Here is a 22,564-nt window from a genome sequence, read left to right as displayed (position 1 = left end):
GGCTTTATCAGAACCCCGAACAGCCGAGTAGCAGACGACAGCGGAGTAGCAGACAACATTTCTCTACGCCAATCAGCGAGCGTTCTCCTTATAGCGTCAGCGCGCGGTTCCAGGCAGATCACAGGCTGGTACTGCTCTTCACCACCGTTGCGCACGGTCGCTTTTTGCGGCGTATTTCAGATTCAATTTCCGCGATAATTATGACTCCGTGGTGTAAATTACTTCGCATGGTGCATCTTACTGGTCTACTTAACAGTTTTATAGGAAGAAAACTGTGTGTTAAAAATGACTTCTGTGCTACTTTAAGATTCAGAAAAACCATTACAAAAAGGCGCCTTTGCTACATTAATTGAAAACCATATGACATGACTGGTATGTGTAATACAAAAATTATATTTGTCGTGAGAACACATTACATATCCTGCAGTTTGTCAGCAACAATGCGTATGACATCTGGATCGAGAAAACAGCTCACGACCTTTTTTGCAAAGCACATCGATTCCGACGGCTTTGATTTCTTACGGGGTGTACTTAAGTGCCTTATCTTGCATCCTGCTTTATCTGCGTACTCCTCTAACGTGTAGCTTTGCACGGGAATTCCGTCTTGCAACGCAGAATTGTCCGTACTGTTGGAACATGCTGTTATCTCGGATGGTCCTGTTCCTTTTTTGGATGCCAAGTTTTGGAGGACATTTTGGATGTATCCTAGATTTTCTTCTGGCGTAGCAAGTACCTGCAAGTGTTCGTCGAGCATTTCTGTTAGTATAGTTAGTTCCGTTAGTTAGTATAGTTGTAGGTGCAAATTATAGCATATTTATACTCGCATAATTAGCACACCCCCAACTTGTACACCCAATTCTTTGTACATGACTGCTTTAACAGCATGGTGTTGAGTGAGCGCCCGTTTGCCTCTGCCTAATTGATGCGTACACTCTGGGACATTTAAAAGCTGTGTGCTAAACAGTGTTGTTGAGTCAGCGCCAGTTTTCCTCTGCTTAATTGATGCGTACACTCTGGGACATTTAAAAGGTGTGTGCTAAACAGTGTTGAGCAAGCGCCCGTTTTCCTCTGCCTAATTGATGCGCACACTCTGGGACATTTCTGGGACATTTAAAAGGTGTACGCTAAACAGTGTTGAGCGAGCGCCCGTTTTCCTCTGCCTAATTGATGCGCACACTCTGGGACATTTCTGGGACATTTAAAAGGTGTATGCTAAACAGTGTTGAGCAAGCGCCCGTTTTCCTCTGCCTAATTGATGTGCACACTCTGGGACATTTCTGGGACATTTAAAAGGTGTATGCTAAACAGTGTTGAGCAAGCGCCCGTTTTCGTCTGCCTAATTGATGCGCACACTCTGGGACATTTCTGGGACGTTTAAAAGGTGCGTTAATCATGCGAGTAAAGACAGCATTTACGAGCTTTTACCACTCAAAACTGGCTTACTTCGTTGGGGTTAATCCAATTCCCTCCACCTGCTTCATAGCACGGGACCAGTGTTGTCACTAGAGTCCTGACAATGGCTTCCTCAAGCCGTGACCTCTCGTCCGATCTCTGTGGGGGAAGCAGTTGTGAATTATTTCTGGTATCTGTCTAGACTCTAGGGTGCCACCTAGGACAAGAAATAGGGTTCAAGTTGTGTCGGAATTAATGTAAAACACCGTAATTTGCATCGGTCCGAGTCTGCATCCCATGTTTTGGAGCAAACGGGATATAGATATTGAGTAGAACACTGGAACTCGTCTGGCTGCGTCAAAGGCGGGAAAGGTCACATGATTATGGGAACCAATAGGAATAGTTTAAGCTCTCGCTTCTCTGGTGCCAAGGTTTTTTTTAGTGGGTTTGTATCCCACTAACTACAACATGTGGAAAACTAATTTTTTTTTTCCTCAATACTCTGGCACGCGGTACAATGTGTGCATGTTGTAACGAGTCACAATTATTCGAGTGCCACAACCCCTTTAACACATGAGTATAATGGTAGGGTCTCACATTTGTTTCTAGGCCAAAAAAGGCTACTGAAACACTGTAGTGGCGATGAATGCCCCTGTGAATGCAACGATGAACAAGTTCACTGCGTTTCGATGTCACTGAGGTTCACTTACGGGTGGACCACAAATCAAAATCTACTTCCACCTGGAGCAGGATAGCTGTGAAGCACACCCTCCTCCTTCTCTAGATGCAATGTCTAAAAACTTGAACAACAGAGAAATAATTTCGGGCCCAGAATGTGTGTATGTACTCTTCGCCTTTAGCTACACACATATAACGGGCAATTTGCTTTGTCGCATAAATCCATTTCAATGACCTACTGCAGCGAAAATTCCAATTTTATTGTCAACGTTGGAAACGTGAAAACGTTGTCAAATTCCCCCTTTGGAATAGCCCTGTGGCAAAATGTCCTGCCCTCTTCACATTAACTGCACATTAACTGTCGGTACCTCGAACCATTTTCGCAAAGTACCCAATATACCCACAAGTTAAACTCACCATTGGAATCCAGGTGTTGATGCTGAGTGCTGTATCCACACAGGAGACGAGGTGCCACCACATCTTGGGGACGAAGAGGACGTCACCTGGCTCGAGCGTCACTAAAAATGGCCTGCAATGCTGTTTGACGATAACATTGCTGTGTCACACCGGATACCAAGCACACAGTCTCGGAGCACCTCCACTGCAACGTTTTCTGAAGGGTGCTAGAGCCCAGTAAATGTAGCACAGCTACTGTAGAACAACATCTGTAAACTGCTCTCAATATCGGCCTAAGCATTGCCTCGCATCACGCTGCAGCAACAAGAAAGGATGACACTCTTGACCCAAACCCACTGTGCAAACCCAAAACAATGTGTGAAGCATTTGTGTAACGTGGGGTCAACTCCATCTATGCCACCTCGACACTGGAGGCAGCAAACAGGGGACCCCGTTTAGCTACTCTATTCTACATCGAGGGCATTTTCGGGGTGTCTACCAAATTTCAGCCTTCAAATTCGCTAACTTTTCCAGGTTTCCACTGACTATTTCAACCAAGTTCCCTGACCAAAACAAAGCAAAAGGGAGTTTTGCGCCTGCTGATACGTTTTGATCGTGGTTTTAATACAGACTACTCATAAAACATCCAATCATGTTTGTCCCAATCATGTCCCAATCGTGTCCCAATCATGTCCCAATCATGTCCCAATCGTGTCCCAATCGTGTCCCAATCATGTTTAGGGATCATTTGTTTAAGGTATCCCAATTTTCTGACTCTGAGCTCGTCGTGTTGGCGAACTGCTACTTGCGGCAACGTTGCTCAAGCACTGATCGGCTCTTGTCTGCGATTTTTCCAGCTGCTTTTTGGCAAATTCCCCGACAATTCCCTGACTTTTGCGGTCGCATCAAAATTCCCTGACAATTCCCAGTTTTCCAGGTTTTTGGTAGATGCCCCGATTTTGAGGTAATTTCTGGCATTTCCCTGGTCCACCTGGAAGACGTCCAATGGTTTTCCATTCCCCTTTATGTGAATCGGGTTTCTTTTCCTCCTCCTCAAAGTGGACAAGACAGTACAAAGAGATGACATTTCTGATATTGTCCTCTTGAAAGTACAATAAGGCAGTGTGAGAGCGAAAGCTCCCTTGTGGCTATGTCGAGGAATGTCAGGATTTCTAAGTGTTCACGCCACCAGGTGATCCTGATACAAGTTGGGCCACGTTAGAGTAAGCGCTTCTGCCGAGGCAACTCTTCTAATTCATTTTTCTCGTTACATTGTTTCACGGGCGTCACTTTTTCTCAAAGTATCGGATATTCATTCACTCCTGAAAAGTAAACAGTAAAGAGCTCCGAGTTCTCTGAAAACAATAAACTCCAGAAAGCAGCATCAGAACATGAAGAAAAAAAACAAAAAACAAAAAACAGGAACTCCAAACGCCCAGAACCTCAGTTATGTGTAGGGTTCAGGCTTTTCGGTGTCTTCATTTGGCAATGATCGGGGAGTGCTTGCCCAGGGTCTTCAATTTCTGAAAAATTTTGACTTTGTCGGAGGTGCCTTTCGGAGAACTTTCGAAGAACCCCAAATTTTCCACAAATTTAGGGCTTCGGTGTGCACGTCCCAATTTTTGCCAAGTGATAATGCAGAAAAGTCGGATGTCTAATTATATGCCATTCATACGCGCTAATCTCCCTGCAGGTTGACGTACTTCGCTTGCAATGGGGGTGCAAACTTTGCTCACTGCACACCAAGCTGTTAACGTCCACCGTTGAATATTGTGTGTGCGAGCAGATAATACACGTAATGTCTGCTGTTGCCCAACCCTCGGATAGTGTGTACAAACATGCAGTGCGCGAATTCTGTCCGCTGTCTCCAGTGTAATGTTCACTGTAGTACCTCCGGTCTTTGATACCGTGTGTGAGCACGTGATGTACACACATATTGCGTACAAACTCTGCCAACGGTGCTAGTAAGGACGCGTCCTCTCTACCTCCATTCTCGGATATTTGTAGAGGTCGATGTCTTGAAGGTTGACGCTGCTGAAGACGCTCGACTCCTCGTATGGAAGACGAGTCTGGTACAAGCAGCCTGATTCTTCGGGCGGAAACAGTGTCCAACTTTTTCTGGAACGACACATTACGACACATTATTAGTCCAATTAATTTGTGCACACACATTACATTCCACCGTTATTCTGTAAAAATAAAACTTGATAGGACATTCAACACTGTTCTTGTCCAGGTGCTCCGAATTTGTCAGACTACTTGCAGGAACTTGGAGAATTCGCTTAAACGTTTCATAATTTCTCCCTGAGAAAATTAATAAAACTACATCAAAAATTATATTAAGAAAATTAGATTTATAGCAGATTTTTATCTAAAAAATTTATCAGAATTTACTGGATAAACAAAGGCAGTGTGATCATTGACATACAGAAAGAACACTGCAAAATGTGCTCACAAGAACACATTCCCTCGTACACGGGAATGTGTAATATTTAAATGCGCAGCACATTTTTTGCCATATAAGCCGCAAGTTATGCGTGGTAAAAAGTGACGCGAAGTGCTATCCACCAGTGTGCTTACCATGATGGAGTTTCTCCTTTCAAATGGCATTTATAATTTCAGGGGGAGGGGGTAAAAAATCTCCCAAGAAACACAAGTGGTTAATTAGCGGATTCATGGTTAAATCGTGTCCCACTTGCACCATTATGTTACTGCTGGCTACTATCAGTGAGAGTATCTCCTAGTATACGACGCAAATGTTCCACTCGGTAAATGGGAAGACATACGCATAGTGCATGTTATAGATCAGAGTAAGAACTAACTAAGGAGATATCATGCAACCTTGCACCTTGGTCAAGCCGCTCAAAAACGTAGATACGATCGCTGGTATTGACGCGAATCGGAGTTTAAAGTCTTTGAATAAACATTGGTGGACTTAGATTACTGTGGGCACAAAAAGCGATGTAGAATTTAGGGTTTCCGATCACTATTAGTGCCGGTATTTTGACCTCCATGATGCATAATGCACAGCAGACATTTTTCACATTCTGCTAATGTATGCTCATTTTTTTTATGTATTTATTTATTTATTTACACTACCCTACTGCTCCACCTAAGTGGCATTGTGTAGGGGAGAGGAGATAACTTAATAACAACACAATCACAAAAGTTCAATTACTTTCTAACTCATACATGCGTAACTTTTCACAAAAAATGGCACTTGGGGGGAAGAAACAAGATCTTGTGGAAGTCTATTCCATTCCTCGACTGTTTTAGGAAAAAAAAGAATTTCTGAAAATGGACATATGAAAACGATAGGGTTCAACCTTATACTCACGGTCTACACGTTCCGAAGCGTAACTCGGTGGGAAAAGATAATGCCCTCGAGGAATGATATATGCGATAAAAAAGTTTTAATCGAGATTGTCTCCTACGGCATTCTAGCGAAGGCCATCCCAGCATGGATCTCGGATACGTTGATCTAACCTGAGGAGAGTAATTATTACAAACAAAATCTAGCTGCCTGGTTTTGTAGTTTGTCTAGTTTTTTTTCCGAAGATTTATTTCTTTTGTTGAACTTTTGTTTTTTGAACATTGTTTCTTTAATGTCTCTGGGAGCCCTTTTGAAATTCCTTTTAACAAAACCCAATGTTTTAATGTTTATTACGTACCTTCCAATAAGCTGCGCCACGAGATTGCATCCGTAAGTGTCCTGGTGACATGGGGTGCTGGCGCCTGCACTTCCTAGCCACAGGGTGCTGTCCGTCCCGTGACGCTCAGCAAATCCAAAGCAACTCCAGTCGACAGACTGACAAAGTGTCAAGATTAGATACATCTCTCCCAGTGCACTTCCAAAGTACGCATTGCAGATTTATAGGTCAGTGACTAGACATGAAATTTATGCATCTTTTCACAACTGAACCTCTGTGTGCAATGAGGGGATAAGTCGACTTATCCCGTTTTTTTACTATTTTTGCTGCAGTGACATCTACGTACAAGCATGTACCTGCCGAAGAAAATTTAGGATCGTATCGCAATTTATTGGCCCACCACAGGAGGGTAAGAAACGGGAAATGCGTGTGTGTCAATGGGGGACGGACAATCAGATCAGGCCCGTTTTCTCGGTTTGGGATTTTTCGACTCATCCCCTTATTGCATACGGGGGTTCAATTGTTTTTCTGTTTCTTGCACGTTCGCATAGAATACGTAACGCTCTCATTAAAATGAATCCATTCACCTAAAATTAATTAATGAACTCGTTAATGTGATATTCTTGAAGAAATCTGAGTAAAAAATTTAAAAAAAAACACCCCGTATATTGTTTGACAGCGTGGTACGAATGTACTACCTTCAGGAACTGAATCGCTAAATATTTTGCTTGGGAAGTGCCAATTTCCTGGGATAAATTGGTTTGCAAGAATGTGCGCAAATGTTTAATGTTCATGTGTTCAAACGTTTTCTGTTTTGCACCTTCCCGTTGGTACCTTACGATTCCCCGAGTAGCAAACAACTTGACTCGAGCACAATATAGCTCGGGACAACCGTACCTGCAGTATTTCTTTGTAATCCCCAAAGATGGAAGACATGTAATTGTAGCTGGAATACGCAAAGTGGGACGACGGGTCGACGTCCCGCAGTTCATGGTCGAGGTTGTCTCTCCCGCCACGTGTCCAGTTCAAGAAGTCTTTGATCGTTGCCTTCAGGTGAACCCCATCTCCTTCATAAAGGGGCTCACCTGTAACAGAAAATATGAGGAAACACACCACACTACCATGCAGCGGTGTGAGGAATACACGTGTTGACATACAGATCACTTGGAAACGCAACAACACACCCCACGTAAACTGGCATTTTAATGACTTTTTAGACAATATTATTGCTGTAATATGTTTACTACGTGGGGTCACCCAAGATAAAGTGCAGGATTCCTTTCATAAAACAATACAGCGCAAAGAAAAGATGCAGAAACAGTAATATACATTACTGTTTCTGCATCTTTTCTTCACAATCATGTAAAAAATTCTCAGCGTCCAGATTTGTTTCGGTACATTATGAAAAATGTGAAATTTTGGCGGGGGCATCAGTGGCGCCTTGAAATTAATCGTGGAAGCGATATTTACTAGAGAGACATGGAAAATGAAGTGCGTGCTAAGTCTCAAAATTGTGAAAACGCAGCAAAAGAAATCTCGCAACAGCACAGCTGCTTTGCGTAAGCAAGGAAATTGCGGGGCCACTACGCATGCGCGCGATGTGGTCAGTCGTTTTGCGCGTGCGCAGTGTGAACACGGTATTTCCTTGCAATGTTCATCATGCGTTACGTAAAACACGCAAAGTGCGTACGCAGCACGAAATCTCTGTTTCTACTGTTACGAAACGACGAAACTACGCGAACTCGCATTCGTCAGTTTAGAAGGCGATGCCGGCCATGTTCCAGAGGGCAGAGCTTCCTTCTTTCGCGAGATTTTTTTTTTTTATTTAACCAATTTTTATTCCAATTCTTCGAGTATATTACGTCCCCCAACTTGGCTTCCAAACATTATCTGTGTTCATTTTATCTCGGCTTTGTTAGGTGCCCATATGGAATTCATTCATCATAAACCCCGTACTTGATCTTGGGTATATCATTCCATTTCACATATTTACCGTTCTTAACTTTGGGACCGACCCTGAAATTTAGAATTAAATCGCTGGTCCGCTCAGCCCACTCGTCTATCGTCCACTTTGCACATTTCCATCGGTTCAGTCGCCCTTTGAACACCACCGGCTGCTTAAAATGTTCGAGCAGGTGCACAGCCTTCTCGTCACCCGACATGGATACTGCTCAAAAACACGAAAAAACAACAGGGGCATGCTTTTAAGTCCAAATGCATAAAACGTTAGATGCGTGCATTTTTGTTAGGACGATAAAACTGGAGCACAGCTGGAGCATAATAAGAATCATAAAGATACGGCATTCGGTATGGGCGCCGCCATTATCTCCAATGTACCTAGATGTGCTGAATGTCCACAGCATAATTTGGCAGAGGAGGACTGTGAACCGAGACAGATGTGAAAGTTGGAGAGATTATTGAATCCGGATCACCAAATGTGATGGTCTAAAGACGAAAACATAGAAAAAAAAAGGTGGCAAGTAAATTGCAAACAAATCTCGGGACTATAAATCGACGAAGGCACAAGTGCTGGCAGAACCAATGGGCGCATTACTGCAGACAGAGAGTAGAAAATAAAGGAAGGGAGAAACGGCAGCACAGCGAACGAGGGCTTGTTCAAGCGTCCAAGTGCCGTTAAATGCGGGAGCACGAAACTCGGAGCGCCCGAGGAGAAACGTCACCGTGACGTAATAATGACGTTGGTAGACATAGCGAAACCGAAACAGCGCGGACGGAGAACACCGCTGTTTCACAAAGCCGTATTCCGTCACGTTTTCAATCTATTGTCCAATCAAAAAAAAAAAAAAGTCCTTCTGTGTTGTTCCAGCCTCAGAACATCAGTTCTCTCATGTTTAATATTTTCAATTTTTTGTCGTTAAATTTCCAGGCGAGTACTGGATGGGAAGTACTAGACAAAAGCAAGTTAAAGTACAGTACAAAGTACACAATTGGAAATGTTCTTTTAGTAAAGTACAAGTACTCCGAAATGTACTGAGAGTAGTACTGGAGTACTTGGTACTTGAAGTGCTGTCCATCACTGGCCAGAACGTCTGTTATGGGTTGTGGGGACTGTGACGAAGTTGGGATCCCCCCCGCCCCGGTTCCGGATGCACTGATCTCCCGTGAGGAAAATCCTGGATCCGGTGTGGAGTGGAGGATTGGGCGAGGGGAAGACACAATGGAAAATTGTAATACCTGTCAAATAAACGTAGCGCCTCTAGTCAAATGCAATGGTCAAGCGTCGGCGGTCCCTTTCTGTGTAGAACAGCTGACCTCCCGGAGCACTGCTCTGCCATCCTGGTTAGATATTTTCACGTTCACTAAGGGTGCACCCTTTTGATGTCCAAAATATAGGTACATAAAGTTATTGACCTCCCACGCAGTGACACCTATATGAGAAAGGGAATAAAATATATATATGATCGGTTCTCACCGAACCTTTGAAGTGTCCGTTACGTGAGTTGTGATGAAAGTTGCGTTGGAGCGTTTTCATTTTCACTGGTAATTTGAAGGGGGGGCGGGGGAATATGTTTATTAAGAAAAAAAGAAAGGAGAGGTTAGCCAGGCAAAGAGCCGGCTTGCTATTCCGAAAAAAATGAAGAAAAAGGGGGAATCGAAACAAAGGAAGGAAAGAAAAAAAAAAGGAAAAGTGGGGAATCGAAAAAGAAAGGAAGGAAAGAAAAAAGAAAAACTGGGAATAATTTGAAGGCTTCTCCAAGGTATAGTATATCTCTTAATGATCCCTATGAACAAACAGCACTGTTCGCATCGCCCAGCAGCCTGTTCTTCGACCGGCGGAAACCTTCCGTAACCGCTACCCTTGAGCAGTCCCCAAACAATTAAGAAACCGAAACTCGTGATCGGCTCATCGCTCAGTTGATTCTCCTTCCAGCGCCTCCTTTGTACCGCAGTTATCTCTCCCATATAGCTGTCTGGTCGTCGTTATCAGTTTACCTTACGACAAACGGTAAACGTCCTTCACGTCTCTCTAGTCCCTGTCTGAATTATTCTAACCGATCTCACCGTCCAACATACGTATTATTTTCCCCTTTTCGCGTTGTGTCGTCTGCTTCCGGAATAAACTTGCAGAAGTGAAAATTGCGATCTGTGTCGTCTGCCGCTTTTTATGACAAGTCGTTGTCGCGTGTACCAGGGGCTCGCCTGATAAGGGAGGACACAGTTCAACTTCTGGCGTGACGTCTAGGCAAATCTCAGTCGTCCGCAAAACTTTTTGTCGGAAACATGTTAGTGAATTCATTCCTCGCCGGCAAATTTGGATGATTTGATTTTCGCTGACCTACCAAAACACGGGGTATCACGACCGGGGAACGACTGGTGGAGGAAAGAGGAACCGTACTCTTCAGGTATTTTCCTTTTTCGAATTACATTTGCGTGAAACTGCATTGCTATGCTACGGGAAATGGTGCGCAGCGTTCACGGTCTTCGATGGAATATAAAGTTGCGCAGACAGACGGGCGGCGAAGGTGTTATATATTAGACCTTATCTGCGCTAATTTAACAGATTCGTGAGCGTAGATAAGCTGCGTTTGGTTTTGACCAATCAGAGCATTAGGTGGGCTCTTGCAGCTGTATCCGCCTGGAGACACTGGGGAACACACGAAAATAAATTCCGCTGAGTAATTTACGCGCTTACACAAACTGCAAAAATAATCGTGACATTGATTGATACGTCGTGCGCAATGTTTACGGTCGGAGATTGTCGAAATCTCAATACCAATGGTAGCAGACGATAGTACCAGCAGACGACAGTTTTATATATATATATATATACATATACAGGGTGTTACCCTATAAAAGTCTACCCGCGTCGGCATGCCGTGCTCGCCAATTACTCAATGCAGGCGGTACAATGTGTTGTCTTCGTATAAACCTCATAAGGACATTCATCCATGGCAAATATCGAAGTGATTGAGCACCGTTATGCAAAGTTATAGCGCAAAACGTGAGGTTCCCGTAGGCAAAACAGCCAAGATGGCGCCTCTCAGTAAGCAGACGACATCCCTTTGGGGTGTCTTCTGCTGAGTACGTCGGCATTTTTCGTACCTCACGTTGCTTACTTCTGAGCAAAATACGACAGTTACACGAAAGCGAAATGAAAACTGCAGTTCCATCCGGCTGGCAGGATATGCGACACGTCGTCGTCTGGGGAGCAGCATGGCAAGTGCTCTTCTCAACGCCGCCACCTTGATTGTTTTGACTACGGGAATTTCACGTTTTCAGTTATAACTTCGTGTTGCGGCGCTTAATCACTTCGAAATTCACCAAGATTAAATGTCCTTATGAGCTTTATATGAAGATCGCACAATGTGCCACCTGCATTGAGTAATTGGCGAGTACGGCATGGCGGCACGGGTAGACTTTTATAGGGTAACACCCTGTATATATATACATTTGACTTTTTATCTTTTTCTGTCTTAATTCTCGAAATTCTCACTTTGAAATCGGACACATTGTCGTCTGCGACTTTTTACTCCAATATCGTTCAAGCTTGCCACGGTCGTCTGTTCAGCATTATATAGTGAGACGTGTCGCGTAATTACTGCTCGTGAGATGTCGAACACTGGGGTGTAAGGGCAACACCCCGTCCGTGTACAGAACCAAAAATTCGTTAATTTCGTTTCTACCCTACGGGCGTTAACAACAACACAATATTTGGGTGATAACGAATTTACGGATTACGGTTTCCGCGTTTGAACCATTTCAGCATGTTGCATTATCTGTCCGAAGCGACGCCACCTTATATGCCTGCTCGCTTTTCTTATGGATCAGCCAACATTTCTTCTCTTAAAAGCCGCTGGTTAACCGTAGACTGTGTTAGTACAATAAAAAAATGTAACGACCCGCATATAACATTTACTATAACTACCCGATTATAACGAACGCCTCTCTGACGAAAAGACCGTAATAACGGAATATTTCTTCGTTTAATCCGGGGTACCACAGGGTTAATGTATTTCTGCAACGTTACGTTTATAGTGAATCCTGTTATAACGAACGTACCGTGATAACGAAGCATCTTTGCGGTAAGTTCGCCAAATTCGTAATCAACACAATGAGTTTGAGACAGAATGGCGAACAACAGAGACGACCCCGCAGTTTCCGGTAGTAATGAAAGATGGACATCCGCTCCGGTTTTTTAAATTTCTTTCGCCGTGGCCTGCTGGGAGAACTATAGACTATAAAGAAAGCGATTTACTTTGTTTCACTGAAAAAGAAAGAAAAGAAAGGTGCCGTCAGTGAACATCTCGCGTTGCCAGCGAGTTTTCCGTACAACCTGCAAAACTTCTTCATAGTTTCGGATTCTCCAGGAGTATGTGACGTCACTGAGAGCTGTGTCTGTCCCCTCCAGGTCTCCACCCAAATACAATATTTTGGGAGAATGCAACGCAATTACACTGGCATAAATGCAGTAGTATTTTGAATACATGAGCTTTAGTTCGCAATGGCATTCGCCCCTTTTTGATCCTTGCTACCTAGGTTATAGAACAGTCTATCGGGCCAATGTCGGACCATTGCCGGGAACCGTCGGCAGAGAACTTACCGGAAGACTTTGACGGCGATATCCTGCCGATATATATATATATTTTTTTTGTGTGCAATATTTGGTTACGTCACACAGATGTCAGCATCTTATATCTGACCGATTTCTTTTTGAGGTGTCGGGCTGACATTGGCGAGGAGTCTTGACCCCATGTGACGTCACCCGACCATTTTAGGCCGATATTCGAAACCCATTTTCGTCTCAGTGTCCTGTTCAGTAAGCAGTTTGATATCTACTCTTGTAGCTGTATTGTAATTTGTGGGTGAATATTGCGTGGTACAAACTTTCTCTCGATAGTGATCGGACCATGAACGCCTTCAATGGCCACCAGTTCAATGGCCAACCAGTCTTACAGAGTGACATGAACGAAATGCTAAAGATCGCAACATATAGTCATAGAGCAACAAAAGTGCGTGGGTGTGCTTAAAACACTCCAATCCTCCTTAGCGTTTTAATAAGTGTCAATCAGCAAAATTACAAGAGGGTATAACGTAATATGTGACTGAATAGGAAGGTGACAGTTGTTCATGGTTGCTAACACACACACACGTTGCTCAAACGAAAGATGGGTTCATGCTGAGATTTTTAATGAGTCACTGAATATACGCGCACGAAGCTACCTGACAAAGCCACGCTTTGCAACTGGAACAAACCGTATACGTGGACAGTATCACAAATTATCACAACTTATTATCACAAGCTAGTATCACAACTCTATATGCTTCTGCGTTTATTCCGCTCGCAGTCACAATCTCCTGTGTCCCAGCCATGTAATTGCCAACTCGTTGCGCAGCAAACGAAATGTTTCAATTCGCAGGAATTGTATTATATTTGCTTTCACATTTCTGTTGTGATACAGCCATATGGACACTCAGTTGTTTCAATGCTTTCTTATTCTGTATAGGCCCTTCAGGCTGTAGTATCGTCGTTCGTTATACGATCCACCTCATGTCGAAATTTGCAGAGGCATGCAGGCAGTGTCCCATGCACCCGCAATGTAAGTAAGGAAATCTATACCTTCAAAACAGCAAGCCGTCTCCACATAGCAGCTGTAGTAATGAGAGAAGCGGCGCAGTTGTAAACGTATCAATGGCTTACATTGATAAACACTTACAAAGGTCTGCCGGTGTGATGGGTCAGCGATGTGGACTTCCAGCTTGAGCAGGCCATTGTTAGTGGCTCTTAGTTATATAGTGTTAGGCAGGGCAGGTGGCGCACATTTAACTGTTCTGCGTTCACTTGAAGGTGACACTTTCTAAAGGTGGTCTGGATGCCCGCCATACAGGACCGTATAAGTCTGCCATAGTAACCGCTGTGCTCCTAAAGGACAGCATGTGCCGATGAAAATGACAGCTGGAGCTGATGCGCAACGCAAGCGAAGTCAAGAAAGAATAAAAAAGGGAGAGATTTGGCCTCAAACGTAAGCCTATAAATTCGTATCTTAACGTCATATGAGCGGGGCCGTTGGTCATCTATAGTCAGGAACCGACACGTCTACTGTAGCAGGACTTCACGTAACATAAATGTTCTCAATCGGGGTTCCGCGGCTATAGGGTAAAGTGGGGCATGATGAGACAGAAATTTGCAAATGAATATGGAATTTTTATTTTTCCTGTTTAAAAAAAAAAACTATTTTCAGGCGTAAAAAAAAGCGTATTCTCAGGGGTCTAGAGCTTGTGACCTGTAAATACAGAACGGACGTAGATTGTCTCATCTTGCCCCAACCTTCGACGCAAGACGAGATATCACGTGGGGCAAGATGAGATGCTTCACCGTCCTTTGCAAACAAGGCACCGTCAGTCTGATGCGTCGTCGCTGGCCGCTCGCTTTATAGCGTGCGCTTCTGATTTGCTGGAAATAAACCAGGAAACAGGAAAATCCTAGGCAATACGCAAAAAAAAAAAGGTTGACTTATCCGTTAATAAATTACATTAAATTTAAATTCCATTAAATCGTCGCGTCTTGCCCCGTGTATATCATCGTATGAATTCATCTTTCATCTTTCAGCAGCCCAGATGATTACAAATCTTGACAAGAGACAACTCAGTTAACAATTAGAATAACAAAAACAATAGAGATTTACAGTCGACATGGATAACAATGAACTAGAAAACAGCTAATGCATTCCTAGATCAAAATTTATGTGAAAGCAATACGTGTTATGAATGAAACGATTCAGCATTGTTCTAAAGGAAGGAAAGCTGTGTTTCTTATGTTTTCGGGTAGAGAATTCCACAGTTTCGATGAGAAGTAAACAAACCGAAAGATACCATCATAGTTTGTTCTGCATTTTGGTACTGAGAGAAGATTCAGGCGAGATGATCGAGTGAATGCAGTGTTAGTATTGTAGACGATATCGATGTGTGGCATAGAAACCTGGTTATGTATAGTAATTTATACGTAAGTAACAAAGCCCGATGCGTGGCATGTTTACCCACAGGTAAAATGTTTAACAGAGGATATACAGGTGCCGGACGCTTCCAAACACCGGAAAAAAAGGTTTCAAAAGTTCAACACCGGAAAATCAAGAGTGCCCATATTTTGCATGTGTCTAGATGAATGAATAAAGAAATTGAATGCGGACTTACATTAACTGAATATAAGCCTGCGAAACGCTGCTGCAAGGATGACAAAAAAAAAAGGACTACAGAAAATCACGCCTTTTTGGCGTGTTTTTGCCTAAAAATGTCGCGTCTTGTCCTCATTGTCGCCTCACTTTACCCTAATACGGACGGCTTTCAATACAATGACAAAAAAAAATTTTTCCCGGCATGCATGTAGCCAGCTGTCATTAATAGCAAAAAAAAAAAAAAAAAGAAAGAAAAAGAATTATATGTGACAGGAGAACACTCACCTCTTCAAGTCTCCCTTGGACGTATTGAGCGCGAGCTCCACCGTTGGGGATGCGGGCTTTGCACGTCATTTTTACGTTGAAAGTAGGGGGTAGGATCACGTGGGTCCTGCCTGTTTTCTTGCATAGAAGCGGGTTGCACAATTCTACAGGGTTCGCCAAGAGAAACTTTGGGGTTTGTAACGGAGATAAAACAAATAAGAACAGTGTGGGAAAGCTAAAGTAGGTGTTAGAGGATGTATTATGCCCCAAAATTGTATGTCGATACTCTGCGGATAAACCGTTAAAATTCGAAAACCGCCGCTGCCTAGTCGGCTACACCTGTGTTTCAGCTCCTTTCCGTCAGATGGCGAAACGGTCGAACGCGGCGTTGCAGACGACATCGAAATCTGAACAAGTTGGAACTGAATGCAGAATCGTACTCTGCAACGCCGCCTCGGACCGTTTCGTCATCTGACGGAAAGAAGCTGAAACGCAGGTATAGCCGTTTAGGCAGCAGCGATTTTTTTAATTTTCACGATTTATCCACAGAGAAACGGACAAAACGGCATTGTCGACATAAAAGTTTGGGGCATAATACGTCTTCTAACATCTACTTTGGCTTTCCGACACTGTTCTAATTTGTTTTATCTTCGTTATAAACCCCGAAGTTTATCTTGGCGAACCCTGTACTTGTTGCCTGTAGTGGCCACATTACGTATGTGTCGCGATAACCAGTTTATGCCTGCTCGGTAGACCGATTCACCCACGCATCGTGAGCTATATGGATAGGTTCGTGACAGTCATGGACAAAGTACCCAGAATTGTACAAAAAGTACAACGTACTTGGCATCAATGTACTTGAAGTACAGTACAAAGTACCACATTTTAACCGTACTTAAAGTAAAATATGGAACACTGGGAATTGTACTGGGAGGTAAATTACATTGTAATAGATAATATAATCTAGACAAGTTGGGTTTATCTTGATGATGAAAAACTTGCAATGTAGGTGCAAGTGCAAAAAATAAAAATAAACAAGGTGGACTACGGAAGAGTGTCTGTCGCGTTTCTTCCTTAATATATTTTTTTACTTTACTTTTATACGTTGCAACGCTAGTTTGCATAGCGCCACGTGTCCATGTTTTGATTGGGTAAATGTAAGCATTTTTTGCAAGCTGAAGCCCAGCTATAGTTAGTGCGCTTACCCGCGAATACGAACTGTAACAGATGGCATATAATATCCGTCTATACAGCTACTGCTAGTGTAACCAGCTGTGCTAGTGGGAAACGTATTTTTGTTTGCTGATTTATTCATCGGCGCATCTTTTGGTATATGAAAAAGGAAGACAGCAGCCTATTTTTTTTTTTTTTCTAAAAACACTGCTTCTATAGACGCAGAACGTAATTGATATTTTCCATTTTTTTTGTCTTTGCATCTCCAGTTGGGTACTTGAGTACTTGGTGGGGAAGCACAGGAGAAAAGTACTTACACTACCGTACAAAGTATACAGAATTGGAAATGAAAGTACGAGTACACACAAATGTTCTTCAAGATGCTGCCCATCACCGGAGAGGGCAAAGACACAGAATCCATGAGACGTTTAGTAATGGTCCAAACACGTTTCTGTTTTGGACCTCCGATGCGATTTTATAAGGCATTTTTCGTTCAGGCGATACTTACACTTTTTTTAATTCCGTGTTAGCACCGCGGAGCAACAGTGGCGTACACCCCAGGGGGTTAGTAGGTGGTTGGTTGGTTAGTTAGTATTAGGTTGTCATAAAATTAACGCATTAATTGTTCCTAATTAAACCACAGTGCATCACCTTCTGAGTTGACTGGCAAGCCATTTAAACGAGAGAAAAAATCGGATGTGTGGAAAGAGATCTAAAACGTGCCCTGCGATTTTAGAAGGCGAAACTAACAATTTCAGACATACGTAGTTCACAAATATTTCACCAGGAATTACCGTTCACGTTCATGTGGAGCCGCAGGACTGATCTCCTACACTCTAAGAAAAAAAGGAGTACTTTTACTCCTTTTGGGGAGTAATTGCATTGCCACAAAAAATAGTCTCTTTCGGGAGTAAATGCACGGGAGCAAATGAATGTCACAGAGTGAAGACCGCATTTCACGCGCTGTTGTAAGAGTCCCAGGTACATAATTGGTGCGCACGCATGAAAATACTTTGAAGCAAACCGTCAACCGTGATAAATCGAGTGATATAAAATCTTGCGCCATACATAGGGCACAATTTGCGAAGAAAGATGCGCTAACTGTTTCTTACTCTGTGTGGCTGGAAAATTGCTACGTTGTCTGAGTTATACAGCCTTATGCCATCAAATTGACCAAGGGTTATTGGTACGTACAATGTCTGTGCATGTCCCTTTCTCTACGTTCGCACTATACTGTCTCCTGATTCCTGTCAAGCCGGCTACTGGAACATGAAGAGTTCTGCCATCGAAAGTAATCGGATGTAGCAGTCCTTGCAGAACCGCGCGCTTCGGAGGTGTTGCAAAAAAAGTGAGGGCAGGGGCGTACCGGGGAAGGGGGAGAGGAGAGCAGCGTCCCCCCTCCTCCCCCATCCGAGCTTCAGAGTCATCTGTGAAATGTGTGCACACTTTATTCATATACCATCATGATTTGTCTCAGATGTCATATGAACCTCTGAACACCCTCAGCGTCCGTCTCCAGGAAGAGATGGTGGGGGAGCTGCACGCTTTGCCTCCCCCTGGAAACACCCCTAGAAACCCCCCTGGAATACCCCTAGGAACGCCGGGTGTAGGCGGGTTCCGGACAAATCTGTGGACGAAGCCTTAAAGGATAAGGCGCGTAGAGAGCCACTGCTATGCACGTAGGATGTTGAACACCCTTGTGTTTCTAAGGTCCAGGAGCCGTTCGTATCACGATCGTCCGTTCTTGTGCAGGAGCCTATGTGTTACTTGTCGCACAATACGGCACGAAAAATTCATAGAAAGAGGACAAGAACAGGGACCGGGGACAAGAAATCAAAAGCGGAAATATGAGTCTGGCCCACGGCGGGACGTCGTTCCTGGGGTCTTACTGTGCAGATATGCCATTGAGGACTGGACATCTGGCGTCGTTTGGGCCAGTGACAATCTTTAGTAAAACGCTTCAGTGGGACTGAATTGGATATTGCTCCGGATTGATATTGGACAACCCGCTGAAGGGACGTTCGGAAGGTTACATTTGAAATTTATTCTACGAAACATGGCAAATTTTACCGAACCACCGATATCATATCTGCCCCCACTTTACTGTATTGCATTTCCACACTTCTGTGCTCGGCTCAAGAGTGTTGCAATTAGGCTGGTGCTGGTGGCGCATCAGCAGGTGGCGCAGCTGCAGCATCAGCCGGTGGCGCTGCTGCAGCATCAGCCGGTGGAGCACCGTCAGCAGGCGGTGCGGCCGCAGCGTCCGCGGGTGGAGCCGCCGCAGCGTCAGCCGGTGGAGCAGCCGCAGCGTCAGCGGGTGGAGCAGCCGCGGCGTCAGCGGGTGGAGCCGCCGCGGCGTCAGCGGGTGGAGCCGCCGCGGCGTCAGCTGGTGGAGCAGCCGCGGCGTCAGCCGGTGGAGCAGCTGCTGCAGCATCCGGAGCAGGAGCTGCAGGAGCTGCAGGGGGAGCAGCTGCCGCCTCTGGAGGCTTTGGAGGCTCTTTCTTTTCTTCGGGCTTAGGTTCCTCTTTCTTCTCTTTCTCTTTCTCCTTTTCTTTTTCCTTCTCTTTCTCCTTCTCCTTTTCTTTCTCCTTCTCTTTCTCCTTCTCCCTGGCCTTCCTCTTCTCCAGCATTCTTTCCAAATCCTCGGCTTCCTCATCCTCCTGCCGCTTCTTCCTCAACTTCCGCTCCAGCTTCCTCTCAATCCTCTCTCTCTCAGCTTCGTGCCTGTCCATCTCCATCTTGACGAGCGAGCGCAGGTCAAGCTGGCGGCAGAACTGGTCCAGCTGCTTCCGGTCGAGGCGTCGCAGTTCGAACTGTTGCTCCAACTGCTGCTGCTCTGCTTCTTCTTCGGAAGAAGACGAAGAGGACTCGATGTAGGAAGGCGGAGGTGGAGGCGTGGGAGGCGGAGGCGGTGCCGGCGGCACTATTATAATTTGTGGCATGGAAGGCACCCTGGGAGGCGGCGGCGGCGGCTCTGGCTTGATTCCGAACAGACTGCCGATGAAACCGCAGAACCCTGTCGGAGCCGGCGGCGGCTGCGGCGGCGGCTCTGGTGGAGGCGGAGGATTGATTATTATAGGTTCGGGTGGTGGCGGCGGCGGAGGCGGCGGCGGCGGCGTTGGTGGGACCGATCTCCTTCTCTTCTTCTTCTTCTTTTTCTTCGGTGTCTTCGGCTTCCTTCGCAGAATACCAGACTTCTTGAGCATAAATAAGTCGTCGGGGCCGCCGCCCTCGGTATTATCGGTGATACTGGCGCAGATGCTTATCCTGCTGCTCCTCCGGTCGCAGGCGTCGTCATAACTCGGTGGTCGCGACCTTCTAGGCCTAAAGTCGTCGTCATCGTAGTCTTCATCGTAGCCGTCGTCGTCGTCATCCCTCCTTCGGGACCGTCCTCTTCGGGGCCTGTCGTCATCGTCGTCCTCTCTGCGATTACGAGACCTCGAGCGACTGCGCCGAGACGGTCCTTCATCGCCATCGTCATCCCTCCTACGACCTCTGGATCGACTCCTGGACTTGGATTGGCCACGTCCTTTCCTCGAGCGAGAGCGAGGAGGTCCGTCATCTTCGTCGTCATCGGTGTTAATGTTTATATTGATCTGGCTGCTCGAGCTGCTGCCATGGACGACGTTCGGCCCACTCATGTGCTGCTGGATGGTTCTCGATTTTGATTGGCCTGATTCGGGAGGCGGGGGTCGACGGTACATCTCTGCCGGTTGCGGTATGGATGTTACTGTGTCCATGGTGGAGGAAACCGGCGCAGGAACCGGTGACGCCACCAACGAGTACCCTCCATCTGGCCTTTTCTGGGGCTTGAGGACGAACGTTGACTCCGTCTCGTACCTCAACCTCTGAAACGCCCATAACACATCTTGAACATAGACCAACACACGACCTACTCTATACTAGAGACCTGGACAGCTGGCGATCCCCTATGGGAGAGTCGGGACACGGGTTAGTTACGTTAGTGACCGCTGCAAGCGCCACATGGCATTATTGGGGAGAGGGAATCACCCTTGCCACCGCCTTTAGTCTGCTACGCAGGGATACACAGGCTGTTGCTAAGCACGCGCTATTATCCCTCTCATACTGCTTCGTCGTTGTCAACACAGCCTACCATACATCGCCGCGGTTTCGACAAGTCACGTGGTAACGAATCGTGCGAGCTAGCGCCAAATCCCATAGCCAAGCGGCGATTTCCAGAACTACTACCCCGGGTGCTGGAAGCATTGCGGATGTCCAGGTCTCTAGTATAGTAGTAGGTCATGGACCAACACAGCAACAATAGCAAGATGCAAAGTGTGCACAAAGAATGAAGTTCACAGCTGAACGCGGGTGTAAGCCAGCTATGGTTGCATGGCCGGCAAACATGGCCCCCGCGGGTATATACGAACGTCCCACGGATAGGAACATGGAATGGAAGGAGGGATATTCGAGAGGAAATCGTGGTGTAATTGAATGAGGAATGGGGCTTTGGGTCAGCCTATGGACCAATGAGAGAGGTTTGCACTCGCCACTTTAGTTTTCATGTGCTACGGGCACATCGCAGTCCAGGGTTTCCGCAAACACTTTTGAGACTATGAAAGAAGAAGTCTCTGAAGTCTCTGAAGAAGATAGAAGTCTCTGAAAAGGTTAGCCAGCTGTAGGACTCGAACCCACATCATCTAGATTACCGGTAATCCAGAAGATGTGGGTTCGAGTCCTACAGCTGGCTAACCTTTTCAGTGACTTTCATCTTTCATCGTTAATTTCTTAGGCAATTTGAGGCTTTGTATGTATTTGTCCTTTCTATGTTGTTCCAGCCTCAGAACATCAGTCCGCTCACTTTTGAGACGGCTGTGCAGACATCTGTATAAAACTGGTACCGAAAAAAACTATATAGTGACAGCAATAGCTGTCACGTCACGTGACTTTTCGGTGCAGGCTCCAGTGCCTTCCTCCCTGGCTAGGAATGAGCTATTCCAAATGGTCCACCGTTCTGGAATGTACTAGGAGATATTCTTGCAGTCTAATTTAGGTATACTGTTGTTCAATGACTACAGAGTAAAATGTTCGTTTCGAAAATCATTTCACGTCACACTGTGGACAACTCAGACATCACAGATGTGGACATCACAGACGTGGACAACTTCCGCGAGCTACGATCCCCTGTAAGACCTTGCGTCTAGGCGACAGAGAGTCAGCAGAACTATACCTTATCCGTGTACTCTGTACTCCAGACCCAAGGAAATGTTATCTACGTCACATAAGCCGCGGTTACATGAACCCGACAGAAACGGGTATATAGAGAACGAAATAGATCTTACCGTCCTTTTCGGCTCTGTCATGGCGAAAGCACGAACCTAAGGATAGTTATATCTTTCCCTAAGCCCCTTCGAGGTTAGTGTCGGGAATTTGGAAGGCGAGCATAATGGCCCCGCCGCACCTGCGGCCTTACAGTGGCCACTGACTGCGCACAATAGAATAGAAATGCACGTGCACGATGTTCCTTATACCCTTGGCAATGCTTGTGGATGATAGAATTTACATAAAATCACTTTTTTTTTTAAATTCTGGCATTGTAAACACCTGTCAACTTTATATACTTTCTATTTTTTCTCCTTTTTGTTCCGAATTATCGCTTACCACAGGGCAGAACCTGCAAAAGCAGGCCCCCTACCACGAGAAGAGATCTGGAAGATGGTTCGCCATATCGTCATCTTCATCAAGCAAGCATCATTAAACGCCAGGGGTGCCAGTACAATCCAATCCAATCCAATCCAACGGAGTGTCTGGGATGAAACTCATCACATTTGTGTCCTAAAACATGACCCAATGGTGCTTTAATGTACTACCCAATGATGCCCTTGTAATACCCAAATGCACGCTTTCTATACAGGGCAC

The 22,564-nt window shown here is 45.2% G+C and overlaps 3 protein-coding genes across 4 annotated transcripts in view; 1 reads left to right on the top strand and 2 right to left on the bottom strand.

Moving 5' to 3' along the window:
- Positions 1-370: 370 nt before the first annotated feature.
- LOC135386336 (HSPB1-associated protein 1-like) lies at positions 371-8,453 on the bottom strand. Its single transcript, XM_064616185.1, has 7 exons — positions 8,110-8,453; positions 7,014-7,201; positions 6,138-6,274; positions 4,452-4,584; positions 2,488-2,607; positions 1,444-1,551; positions 371-733 (listed from the first exon to the last, which is right to left on the bottom strand). The coding sequence occupies exons 1-7, from the start codon at positions 8,276-8,278 to the stop codon at positions 413-415; spliced, it is 1,176 nt and encodes a 391-aa protein (XP_064472255.1). The 5' UTR covers positions 8,279-8,453; the 3' UTR covers positions 371-412.
- A 1,862-nt stretch (positions 8,454-10,315) lies between these two features.
- LOC135386335 (endoplasmic reticulum membrane sensor NFE2L1-like) overlaps positions 10,316-22,564 on the top strand; it is a 70,064-nt gene continuing 57,815 nt past the window's right edge. For both annotated transcript variants that reach the window (XM_064616184.1, XM_064616183.1), the window contains exon 1: positions 10,316-10,480. The gene's annotated coding sequence lies outside the window, so the exon portion shown is untranslated. The remainder of the gene's footprint in view (positions 10,481-22,564) is intronic.
- On the bottom strand, positions 18,709-22,159 carry LOC135386330 (uncharacterized). Its single transcript, XM_064616174.1, has 2 exons — positions 21,988-22,159; positions 18,709-20,532 (listed from the first exon to the last, which is right to left on the bottom strand). The coding sequence occupies exons 1-2, from the start codon at positions 22,006-22,008 to the stop codon at positions 18,835-18,837; spliced, it is 1,719 nt and encodes a 572-aa protein (XP_064472244.1). The 5' UTR covers positions 22,009-22,159; the 3' UTR covers positions 18,709-18,834.

This window comes from Ornithodoros turicata, chromosome 2 (genome assembly GCF_037126465.1).
Source record: "Ornithodoros turicata isolate Travis chromosome 2, ASM3712646v1, whole genome shotgun sequence".
Lineage (NCBI taxonomy): Eukaryota > Metazoa > Arthropoda > Arachnida > Ixodida > Argasidae > Ornithodoros > Ornithodoros turicata.
Note: the sequence above shows the minus strand (reverse complement) of the source record. Positions and strands in the feature narration are given on the sequence as shown.

Coding starts and splice junctions, on each gene's coding strand:
- LOC135386330 (XM_064616174.1), bottom strand. CDS start 22,008: ATGACAGAGCCGAAAAGGACG. Junction 20,533..21,987: donor TGACAGAGCCGAAAAGGACG/GTAAGATCTATT, acceptor TGGGCGTTTCAG/AGGTTGAGGTACGAGACGGA.
- LOC135386336 (XM_064616185.1), bottom strand. CDS start 8,278: ATGTCGGGTGACGAGAAGGCTGTGCACCTGCTCGAACATTTTAAGCAG. Junction 7,202..8,109: donor CGGTCCCAAAGTTAAGAACG/GTAAATATGTGA, acceptor TTTCTGTTACAG/GTGAGCCCCTTTATGAAGGA. Junction 4,585..6,137: donor GTGGCGCAGCTTATTGGAAG/GTACGTAATAAA, acceptor GTGTCGTTCCAG/AAAAAGTTGGACACTGTTTC.